Below are 12,303 nucleotides of genomic sequence, written 5' to 3' on the forward strand. Positions count from 1 at the left end.
TCACCTATGTGTGTGTGGTAGCGGTGGGGACAGCGCAGCTAGGGGTGTGCCCACTCCTAGGGGCTGTCTGTCCCCAAAGTGCCCTCCCCAGTCAGGCAAGCTTTCCTGTAAGTCTGCTGGGAACTACAGACCTTTCCCACCCTCACACTAGGAGTGTCTGAGGCTCTGTCAGTCCGTCCAAGGAGCTGGCCTGGGAGCACTCTCCTAAAGAATAACCAGGCTGTCCCCTGGGGGAAGGCAGAGGAGAGAAGAGGGGTCCTGCTAGATGGGAATGCTTGACAGTCCATGCTAGGCCAAGTGGCTTTGATATGGGAGTAATAACATAATGACAGGCCAATCCAAGAGGAGACTTGAAAACAAGATTGACGTAACCCTTTATTGCAAATTCTAAAGTAAAAAGATGTACAGTACAAAGTAAAATTGAAATTTCAGACTATAAACTTCCAACCCACTTATACATTCTCATTTCTTAAGCATTTCCGCCATTTCCGCATAAACGGAACAGGGAACAAGTCGAGGGGGTTGAGGGAAGGAAATACAGCAAGAGGAAAACAAAATGTCTAGAATAATCACAAACCCCAGAAGCAAGTGAAAGGAAAGACATTTTCTCGACCTGCTGTCCTGGTGATGAGAAGCGGGGGTGGTTGGAGCAGTGCAGTTTAAAATGGCTCTCAGAATAGCAGCATTTATGGTACCATTTCAGCTTCCTTAAGTTCAAATAAGACTTTGCCCTTCCCTAGCGCCTTTGCCTCTGTATCTCAAAACGCTTTACAAAACATTTAATTAAAGCCTCACAACACCCCTGTGAGGTAGGTCAGTATTATTATCCCCATTTTACAGATGGGGTAACTGAGGCACAGAGAGGTTAAGTGACTTGCCCAAGGCCACACAGTGAGCCAGCGGTTGAGCTGGGGATGGAACACAGGAGTCCTGTCCCTTTTCTGGAACCGCTGGACCACACTCCCCTTTACCTATATACATTCTTCACACGCACACACATCACACGTGCACACCCGCCCACCCCACCCCACTTAGCCTTTATGTACAGCAAACAGCAGTGGGGGGTAGGGGTAGGGGGTGCCTCAGGAGTGTTTTAACAGAGGAAATCTTGGTAACCTTGGAAAGAGAATCCAAGAAAGCACAGAACAGAACAACGCTGGCTCTGGTGCAAACCTTGGGTCCCTCCAAACCCAGACTTTCTCTTCTCTCCTGATGTGCACCCCCCTCCCCCCCGCAAGCTGGCTTGTTGCAGCCAATTCTTTAGGGGGCAGGGGTACCTGAAAATGAACAAAGCTTTTTGCAAAACTTTGGGCAACATCTGAGAAAAGGAAGAGGCATCATTATAGAAGATGCCCAGACTCATGTCACATAGTCATAACCCATGGCGATCTCACCTCCGTAGCAAGCCTGGAGGCTGGAGGCTGAGGGAGGAGGATGAGGACTGACCTACCAGCCATCTCTCTCCAGAGTGCAGTTACTGGAGTAGACTCGAGTGGGCACTTCAAGATCCTCCTGAGAGTGTTGCTGGACCAGGAGACATGGCCTAGAGAGGGATGTCCCCAAAGGGGTCAGGAAGAGGGGAGGAGAGGATACCCCCTCCCCTACAATAATGTGAACCAGACCAGCCCTTATCTGCTGGTCTATTCTGTGAGGGTGATGGAGGGCAAGACCCAGCATTAGCTAGAATGGAGGCTGTTGGGCATTGTGCACCAGCTTTGGGGCACTGGGTGGGTTTTTTTTCCTTAACATCCTGCTGAAGAAGGCAGAAGTCTGGCCAGTGGAGCTGGGCTGGCGAACATGATCTCTGGGGGCTCTGCCAGGTAGGTTGGTGGGGAAGAAGTGGTAGGGGGTCTCAGAGCACTGGCCCAGAATTGGAAGGAATGCCACATGCAATGGGTGAGTGGGGATCTAGGCAGGGTAGGGCCTTCTTTCCTCACCCATGTCACATTTCCAGCCAGAACTCTGCCAGTAAGCCTCTGACTTCTCTCCCTTCCATTCCCCGCAGGTGCTAAGGTCCCAATTCCCAGACCCCACCCCAAAATTCAAGAATTGGCATCGTCAAACAACAAACACACACCAAGACAGGCTTCCCTTGTGCAGTAAGAAGGGTAGTTTTTATTTTATTTCCTTGTGGCTTATAGTAGTGGTGTACTTTTAAATCACGTCTCATTTAGAGCAGCGTTGGGTCTCCATGCAGCCACTAATACACTAATCTTCACTATTGGTCTTCTACAGGTTTACATTGGTTGCGGCGAACAAAGAACAGAACTTGGGGCACTGTTGTTCCAGGGGCTTTGACTGGGAGTTTATTTCTCCCCAGTCAACTCCTGACACCAAAAGTGGCTCACTTCCAGAGGAGTGAAAGAGGCCACATCAACTCAGGACGCTTGTCCTGCTTCACCCTCTGCTTTAGCTGATGGAGCCTCCTCATCCTCAGTACCAAGGTTCAGGAAAGAGGAGGGGAGAAAAGTGTTTTTCACACATACCAGCAACCATGTTAGCTGCTGCTCAGTGGCTTTGGCTCTGTATTTGAAATGAACAGCATCACACACTGTCTTTTTGTTTTTAGTCCTCTGTTAAAGGTGGATTGTGGAGTATATAAATACTGCACCAAGGACCTGGCTACAAAAAATAAATATTTATATTATATTTATATATATGTATATATATATGTGCAGTGATACTGTGGCTGCTGCTGCTTTTTGATTGGCTTCGTTAATATTTGGCAAAGCGTTGCCACTCGCCCACTCGGTGCAGACGTACAAGAACGCCATCATTGATTCTTTCAGTTCAATGCCTGTTAACTGCAGGTCTAAACTGCTGGTGATGGTGTCATTTACTACCAAAGAAGTGTGGAACAGGGCGGGTGAATGAGTGAGTGGTTCAGGGAGAGTGGGTGAAGGAAAAGACAGTGGGAAAAGTTAAAAAGCAAAAGTGAAACTTCAAATAGAGTGGAGGTGGCTTCTTTGCCATGAAGCTGGCTGATGGTGTCAGATACCAGGGCACGTGTATTACCAGTAGCTTGTTGCGCTGGGAGTGGGATCTGAAGGAGGGAAAAAGGTCAGCTCTCCTAAAAATCTCATTAAGATGCTCTGGCAGCTTAAGGGCATCATTTGCACGAGCACTTGGTGTACCAGGCGGGACCGGGTGGCTCTGTTGCCCATCTCAAGACCTAAGAACAACTATTAAGTTTGGCCAAATCTTGCATAGACGTGGTTAGAATTTATTGCACATTGGAACAAAAATATATATATTTTGTTGTTTTGGAAAAGACCATTAGCAATAAAAAATTTTTTGTCTGTCTGTCTGGTTTGGGGATGTACATTGGCTGACAGCATCTAAGTTCTAAGAAGAAAGAAAAGTATAAAAAATAAAAATAAACATGACAATGGCATAAGCCAGAAGCCATTTCCTATTTAATAAGTTAATAATTTGTTATTTACAAAAAGGCATGCCAATAAAATAAAATTATATATTACAGTATTTATAATTCTCTTAAAAAGGATAACCACACGTCAGCTTCTGTTTTGTGCTGTTTACAATGTAGCCCGTACATGTGACTCTACATCCATCCTAGCAGTTAGCAGGCCACCGAGAGAAATGCCTTCCCAATCCAAGAATCGGGGGTAGTACAAATGCTCTACGGATGGTGCTGCAGAAGCAGGCTTAAGAGAGCTGGACAGAGATTGTAATGGTCCAACAACATGGAAAGCTCTGGTTATTGACCGCAGAACTAGTCAGGTGGATGGTGAAATTAATTATACCCAGGCAGGTTGGTGTGTCTGATTATGGGATGTTCGTTGTTGTATGTGTGTGTGAGAGTTTTAACCCCCTCAATTTTATGATTCTGGAAGCATTTACTTAGATTTGGTTCACATGCTAAAGTATCTCCTCATACTTTAGACATCCTGATAAAGTCAACTGCAGCATCTCTGCTTTGAAACCTAGTCAGCTGATGAGAAACCCCTGGACTAAAAACGGTCTTTTCTAAAGCAAGAGATGGAATGGAACATACGATGTCCCCCCAAAAGCCACCTTACAGTGACAATGGGCAGTTTGCTCAGCAGAGAGCAACACTGGCTGACAAGGGATGTGCTGGGGGAAGCTAGAACATCCTGAGGAGTTCATATGAGATGACTTTCTCATAAAACCCAGCACAGTGCAGAAACCAAGTGGGCTGGGTTCAAGACAGCTCCATTTCGACCTCAGGTTCCCCCAGTGACTATTGTTCTAATAATAAATGAAAGAAACTACAGCCATAGTCCTAGTGCTGCTGGCCTCTCCCACCTCTATGGGCAAGGGAAGCCCTGCTTGGTGGGAAGATGTGATGGCGGCAAGAGGAAGAATGCAGTGTGTGAGCTTGCGACACTCCTCTGCAGAAGCGAGAGCCAGTTCAAAATATCCGAACCCCTCTCTGTACTGACTCAAGCCCCAAGAAAGCCACAAGGCAGAAGATGAGAGTAAATGAAGTGAGCACTCCTTAACCCCAACAAAAGGCTGTTTTAAGTTTCCCAAATTATCCCCTAGAGACACTATGCTACTTTGAATAGCACTTTCATCTCTACCCCAAATAAGTGTCAGTACTCCAGTATGAAGGCTAAACAATCATCGTAAATATTGCAAGATACAAATGAACTTTTTGTTTTGATTTTAGCCCTAGGATTTGGTTTTACAGTGACATTATTAATACAAGCCATTAGGGATTGAAGTCTCCCCATGTATGGGACACAGAGCAGCATTAAGTAGTTCATCTTTCAAAATGTGCAACAATGGCTGAATGTTAGAGATGTCTGTTAAACATATACACACAACGGATCCATCTGCTTGTTGGTTTGGGTTTGTTTTGTTGTTGGTGGTGGTCAATTAGTTGGTTGGTTATGTTTCCCTACCCAGAAGGTGTGTGAATGACTTTTAAGAATTCATAAAGAATTGCAGCGGGTATGGAATTCTTACCATTTTCTCCAAATACAGTGAACGGTGCAGGGCTGGGTCCTGTCCAAAGGCTGACCCAGTGCAGGGGACAGGCTTAGTAGTGTCCTGTGGTGTATGGTTCTCATGCATGACTTCTGATCACAGCATGCCATCATGCAGATCGTTTCTACGCAGCAAACGAACGAGCACAATGTTTGGAATTGGCCTGAACAAGTCCTCCTCAGCCTGAAGAAACCTGATTGGTTCCCCACCCATCTCCAAACCACGTGAAGCCCATGTGGAGAAGACGCGGTTTATATCAAAGAAACTGACAATTAAATGACATGGGCTAAATGTGAAAGAGAGAGAGAGTGTGTGTGTGTGTGTGTTTTCTTTTTGCTGCTTAGCTTAACTAATAATGCAAATATAGTTTGCATGAACAAACAAACTTTTCAAGTGATGCTTTCTGCTTCTGAGAATCAACAAAATTAAAAAATAAAATCCACTTGGCTGCAACGGAAATATGCTGGTCCCGGCAGCCTCTCCTCTGTTTTTTGTATCCTGTTAGGTTTGTCCTAATTGCATTGACTGATGTGGAACATGCAGTAACCACCTGCCCAAGCATTAGAAAATCCGTGAGTCCAGGGAGCAGGGTCCTTTGCCCTTGGCAGGTCACTGCTCAAGATGCAACTGTGTTACATGGTAAGCAGACTACGTTTGGTATAGATCTTCAGGTTAAAGTGTCTCCACAGCTGTTCTGCATTGATAATATTTAGGAAGTTTGTAAACAATCTTTCACTTGCAAGTTTTAAATCTGTACAATATTTAATTCTGACTTTCCTCTAACACTTGGATTCTCTGACCTCTTTTTGTCTTTTGGCTCTTTCCCTTCTTCCTTCCTCTGCCCGTTGCTGTTTCTCCTTTTCAGGTTTGGTTACACTGTCATAGGATGGGAGGGAGGCTGTAGATGGGGTACTCTCTTTCTTCTCCTGGTGTGTGACTCCGTTCTCCAACTTATTAGAAGTGGTCTTTTTGCAGATGAAGCCCCGCCTGGCTAAATGTCCCCGGTAGGCGCGCTGCAGGACCACTGCAGACACCTCCTCCTGCTTGCGCCGCAACGTGGTTGTGATTGGCTCGTAAGACACTTTGGAAGGATTAGATGCCACGAACCGCTCCTCCATCTGTTGCCGAAGGATGTCCAACTCCCCACTATCTCCCAGGACCCGCTTGGTGAAGGCAAAAAGGATGTCCAAGCAGTGGATGCGATCCCCACTCACCATTGGCAGATCCATGGCAATGAGCTCGATGGTGTTGGGCTTGGGCACACGGAGAGGGTGCTCCAAGGCATCTGCAAAGTCTGCCAGCTTACAGTACTCAATGAACTGGGTGGCGTCGGGGTCAAACTTCTCCCAGATCTCATAGAATGTCTCAAAGTCATCCTCACTCAGAGGGTCTGCACTCTCTTCAGTGGCCACGCTGAAGTTCTCCAAGATGATAGCAATGTACATGTTCACAACAATCAGGAAGGAGATGATGATGTAGCTTACAAAGAAGAAGATGCCCACAGAGGGGTTCCCGCAGTCTCCCTTAAAGCCACTCCCTGGATGCTCCTTATCCAGACTGCAGTCAGGGGGGCGGTTTAGGATGGGCAGCAGCAGGCCATCCCAACCAGCTGAGGTGGTGATCTGAAACAAGCAGATCATGCTGTTGCCAAAGGTCTCAAAATTGAACATGTCATCTATGCCAGCCTCATGCTTCACATACGCGAAGTTGGACATCCCAAAGATGGAGAAGATGAACATGACCAGGAAGAGAAGAAGGCCGATGTTGAACAAGGCAGGCAAGGACATCATTAAGGCAAAGAGCAGGGTACGAATCCCTTTGGCACCTTTGATCAGACGCAAGATGCGCCCAATACGGGCCAATCGGATGACTCGGAATAGGGTTGGGGAAACAAAGTATTTCTCAATCATATCAGCCAGGAACATCCCTACGAAGAGGAAGAGAAGGAGATATGTTACTACGAAAAGAGATGTTCTGTCTCTTTACTTATCTTACCCAGCACCATGGAAGTCTGACGTTCAAAGGGCTTCACTGAATAAGTGCCTTACTAGTTAATCTGAACTTTCCTGGTAAAGAAAATGACATGTTTAAACATACCAAACAGTAGAGAAAATAATAAACACCTAGGTACCTAATACACAGATTTAATAGATGCTAATATTTTGTGGTGCTGGAGGATAAGCACTAGTCTGCTAACCACAAAGTCTGCAGTTCAAACCTACCAGTTGCTCCTAAGAAACCCTCTATAGGATCACTAGTATTGGAGCCAACTTGATGGCATTTAACATTTTACCAAATTTGCTTCCCCTCTTCATCTCCAGAAGCAACCACAATCCTGAAGACGATATTTATAATTCTGATGGTGCTGTGGGTTAATGTGCTAGACTGCAAAGTCAGTTTGAACCATAAGGCCAGTGGTTCAAGCTCACCAACTGCTCCTCGGAAACCCTATACAGGGTCGTTATGGGTTGGAACTGACTTGATGGCACTTAACAACAATAATGTGTCTTTAGAGTCCTGGTGTGGTGCTGTAGGATAAGCACTCGACCTTAAGGTCTGTTTGAACCACAAGGCTGGCGGTTCAAACTCACCAGCCGCTCATCAGAAACCCTATACAGGGCAGTATGAGTCGGAATCGACTTGACAGCACTTAACACGACAATAACAAATGTGCCTTATGGATTTACTATATATGAATCCATAAACAATATATAGTATCTGACTGTGTTTTAGAAATTACACTGTATTTACATTTACAATTTACTTTTGAGACTTAACATTATGTTTGTGAAAAGAATTTTAGAGTGTTCATTTTAATGGTTGTATAGTATTCCATTTTCTGGATAGGTTCTCATTGATCTGTTTTCCTACTAAGGGCCAATAATTTTTTTTCAGATTTGCGTATGTATAACTTTCCTAGGTGCTATCGCATTGCTCTCCATAGTGCCATCAAAATTCTACATTTATAAGCAATGAGTGAGAGGTCTTGGTTTTACTCCATGACTTCACTACCTTTCAGCCTTGATGTGGTAACTAGTCTCTTAAAGATACTCAATTTGCAATCTTCTTACTGGTTCTGAAAAATCATCTTTGGTTTCTCATCACCTCTCTCCTACCAAACTAGCCTAGAAAACCAAAAGGGAAGTGATTTTCAATTCAGAACTTCTAGATTCTGTTCTTAAAAGCATAAATCTGAAAACTGTAATAACAGATAAAATGGCAAGGCCTTAATAGGATGTAAAAGGAGAGGGTCAAATGTATAAACTAGAGGGCCTTCTTATGCTTATATCCAGCCAGGGGTCTGCCTTCAACTAGACCATTTGTCTTTAAAAGTACAGAGAAACAAGGGATGCCCAATGAATGACCATGGAAGGAGGAGAAAGCCCGCCCAGGAAATGAAAACTGGAGAGAAGGGCTGCTTGTTTCCTTCCTTCAGGGCCTTCTGCTGTTGAAGACTCAGTGAGATAACACAAGCTTCAATGGACACATGAGAGATTTAATTTAAATAAGGAAACATCTTTCAACCATAAAATGCCATAAACATTGAGGCAGTTAAATGCAAAATCCCCTTATCTGAGGTTTTCAACGCTTTTATGATTAGTGGGACATATATTTCCCACCAGTTTTTTTAGCCTCTCAGGTTTCTTGGGAAGCTATTCTCCCAGTTGTAGGGCATGCTGTCCCTGGCAGGGACTTGTATAACTCTGCAAATCTAAAGAAATGGATCTCATCCTATCAGTTACCATCAGAGCCCAATTGGGACAACACATGGGTACCACATAATTGTCCAAAAATCCATTGCCTCGAAAAAAAATTTTTTCCAAGCATGCCTTGCGTTACTGAAAACACATGGTTATTAATAAAAATTAAAAGCAGAAAAAAAATTGACCGTGGAAGGGTTAACAAAGCCTTTCAGAAAGAAGTAAGCTACATACTAGTATGTTCAGGGTCAAGATTCAAGATGATTTCTCAGCTACCTACTTTAAATTTTTCAATTAAGTCTTAACCAGTAACCATCTGGTTGGTTACTGGTAATATATGTTGACTCTCCAACTTCCTCAGGGATGGCTTTTGGACAGATATGTTAGCCCTACTTGATTCCTTCTGCTGAGAAAAGGATTAATAAACTCTTCATTCTACTGCGTTTTCTTTTGTTCTCTCTTTTCTCTTTTATGCAACATTTTGAGTCTTGTAGTTGGTGAAGTCTTTGGCAATTCCCAGATCAGAAACAACATGTTAGACACTGATGTGTATCAAAAGATTTCACCAAAAGAGGAAAAAGAGAACCCACAGATTGGGAAAAAATTTTGGCAATAGCGTATCAAACAAGGGACTAGTCTTTGAAGATTTATAGAAAAATCAATACCTCTACAAGAAAAAGATAAACAATACAATTTAAAATTGGGTAGAGACATGAACACACAATTCACCAAAGAAGACATTCAGGCAGCTAACAATCATGAAGAAATACTCGCCATCATTAGCCACTAGAGAGATGCAAATCAAACAACAGTGAGAGAACATCTCACCCCAGGTACCAATAGCAAAGTTCATCATTTGAGATGCCTCTTAGGTAAGCAAGGACAAGATTTGGTAGGGCAGCATTTCCTTCAGCCTGTCTGCTGCCATCTACGATATCACCCCCTTAACAAGTCTTCAGGTTAAAGTAAAATACTACTACAGTGAAAAATAGAGTTTGGGATCAGAATGACTTCCTAGTTGAGTGATCTTGGCCATCTATACATTGAAGGTAATGAAAGTCTACTTCCTGGGTTTTCATAAGACTAAATGAGTTGCTACAGGTGAAGAAGCTCTGAAACAGCAGCAGGCACGTATTAAAATGAGCAATGCCATTATCCTCCTCCTCCAACTATCACCACCAGAATTTTCCTAGAGTCAGTCATTAATATTGATGTAACGATCTTTACATCTTATACTTACTTTCTATTATAGCCATAATAGAACTTTCTTTTTCATCTTCCCTCTTGGACTTTAAACTTCTTGAATCCAAGAGTCAAATCTATTCTGTGCTACCCTCTCCCCACCACATATTTTACAATTCAAAACTACTATCAATGCTCAATAGAAATTCACTGACTCTGTAACCTGCTGGGCAGGCCCATTTGATGATTTAGAGGTATATATGGGTTCTGGTAGCGTAGTGGTTACAAATCGGGCTGCGAACCTTAAGGTCAGCGGTTCGAAACTACCAGCCGCTCCGTGGGAGAAAGATGAGGCTTTCTACTCCCGTAAGGATTTACACCCTCGGAAACCCTGTACAGGGTCGCTATGGGTCGGAACCGACCCAAAGGCACTTAACAACAACTTAACAACAAATGGGCCTACCCTGCTAGGGTAACCTGCCTGTACTTGTTCTTTTCCCAGGAATCTTGTCCTCTGCCCACCTTGTCCCACTCACCCACAATGGAGAGGATGACCACCACGAAGTCGAAGATGTTCCAGCCAATGGTGAAGTAGTAATGCCTCAAGGCAAACATTTTCAGCACACACTCACAGGTGAAGAAGATGACGAAGACAAGGTTAATCCAGTATAGAATGTTCTCCATTTGCTTACTCTGAGTATCTGTCTCCACCATCATTGTTACCATGTTAAGGCAGATGAGCATCATGATAACAATGTCAAAGGCTTGCTGAGTGACAAAATCGAAGACAATACCCTGGATTTTGTTCTGGGGAGGGAAGGAAGGACACATAAGCCAAGATTCATGAAAGGCTTTCGAAGCAGACCTGTGGGAAATTTCATCCTGTTAATCCAGTACTCTGCTTTCTTTTATGTGAAAAATGGCTACCTCTATCTTACTGCTCTGGAGACCTGGTGTGGTGCTGCTGTAGGCTAATGTGCTGGACCACAAGTCTATTTGAACCACAAGGTCGGTAGTTCAAGAAGCCCACCAGCTGCTCCTTGGCAATCCTATACAGGTCGCTATGGACCAACTTGATGGCACTTTAACAACAACAACAACAAAATCTTGCTACTCTATCCAATGTCAACATTATTTCATAAGAAGTTTTCTAAAATTGCCACTCTTCTATGTTGTGTCCATAATATTACACTTATAGATTTCTTCGGCTACAACTTTTTAGTGGCACTTGTCAGCCATTTCTCCCCTCATTTCATTTCCTCTTTTTCTATCCTTTCCCACTAGGGGAGCTCATTTACTCTGCTTACATAACCTCAATGTACTGCTGTTTCTCCATTTCTTCCTTCTCCAGCCCCTACCTTTCCTCTGAACCCGTGTTGTATACTCAATTGCCAACTTGACATCTCTCCTTGATGACTCATCATTTCAAACTTCACATATTCAAAGCAGAATATAGTCCCTTCCCTCATCCAGCTTGTACCTTTCTCAGTATTTCTCATCTCAATCATTCATCGAGTAACTCCAGCCAGAAATCTGACAGTCATTCTTGTCTCTTTTCTCTCCCTTTACCTTGCCTAATCCATTGCAGGTCTTGCTCATTCTTTTTCCTAAAATATCATTTGAATCCATCCACTTCACTTCTATTGTCCCTGGTCTAGCCTAAGTAACCATCATCACCTACTTGGACTTCTAGAATAATCCCCTAATTGGTCTATGTCCTCTCTTTCCCTAGTTCAATATAGTCTTCGCAAAGCATGCGAGATTTAAAAAAAACAACAGACGAATCACACTATCCTCTTAGCCATTTAATAGCTTCGTGGACTTGCAGCAAAATCTATTTGCCAACCTGACGGAAGAACGCCTTTCACTCTGATCATCTCATGGTTCCTTCTCTAGTTTGTCAATACCAGGCTAAACTAGTTCCTGTCTTAAGAATCTGTTTTACTTTCCTAGGAATCTCTTTCCTTAGGCATTTAAAAAAAAATGTTTTATTGTGAATTATGTGATAGTTTACATGGGGGAACATTAGCTTTATATTCATCTTATCGTATATTGCTTCATTGCCATGGTTACAATACCCTCTGTGCATCATACCAAAGGGTATACCCTGCAAGCCTGCCCCCCGGTTGTCAGCACACAGCCCCTCTCCCTCTATGGGTCTAGAGTCCCCAGTCGCTCCATCTCTCCATGTCATCATCTCTGCCTCCATCTCTGGCATCACTACTTCTCTGGGTAGGGTCCCGCCGTCTACTCTTCTCCCTTGATAATCCCAGGAACCTCCACTCCTGGACTGTAAAGTCAACCACTCCCCTCCTTTAGCCACAAAACATCTATCTTTACACTTCCAACCCTCACAGTCAGTTCTGATAGCAATTATTCAGTATTGCACCACAAGAGACCTTTACCTATATATATCTCCTTTCATTAGCCCTGCCGGGACAGACTG

General features: G+C 43.8%; 1 protein-coding gene across 4 annotated transcripts in view; it reads right to left on the bottom strand.

Annotated features, from left to right (window-relative positions):
* Positions 1 to 345: 345 nt before the first annotated feature.
* The window catches only part of SCN8A (sodium channel, voltage gated, type VIII, alpha subunit), a 212,250-nt gene continuing 200,292 nt past the window's right edge, over positions 346 to 12,303 (bottom strand). For 2 of the 4 annotated variants that reach the window (XM_006870028.1, XM_006870027.1), the window contains 2 exons: positions 10,394 to 10,664; positions 346 to 6,901 (listed from right to left, as the gene is read on the bottom strand). In XM_006870028.1, the coding sequence (XP_006870090.1) occupies positions 5,754 to 6,901; positions 10,394 to 10,664 (1,419 nt within the window). In that variant the 3' untranslated portion in view covers positions 346 to 5,753. The remainder of the gene's footprint in view (positions 6,902 to 10,393; positions 10,665 to 12,303) is intronic. The other 2 variants (XM_006870026.1, XM_006870025.1) reach the window with 1 other exon arrangement.

Source organism: Chrysochloris asiatica, unplaced genomic scaffold (genome assembly GCF_000296735.1).
Source record: "Chrysochloris asiatica unplaced genomic scaffold, ChrAsi1.0 scaffold00138, whole genome shotgun sequence".
NCBI lineage: Eukaryota > Metazoa > Chordata > Mammalia > Afrosoricida > Chrysochloridae > Chrysochloris > Chrysochloris asiatica.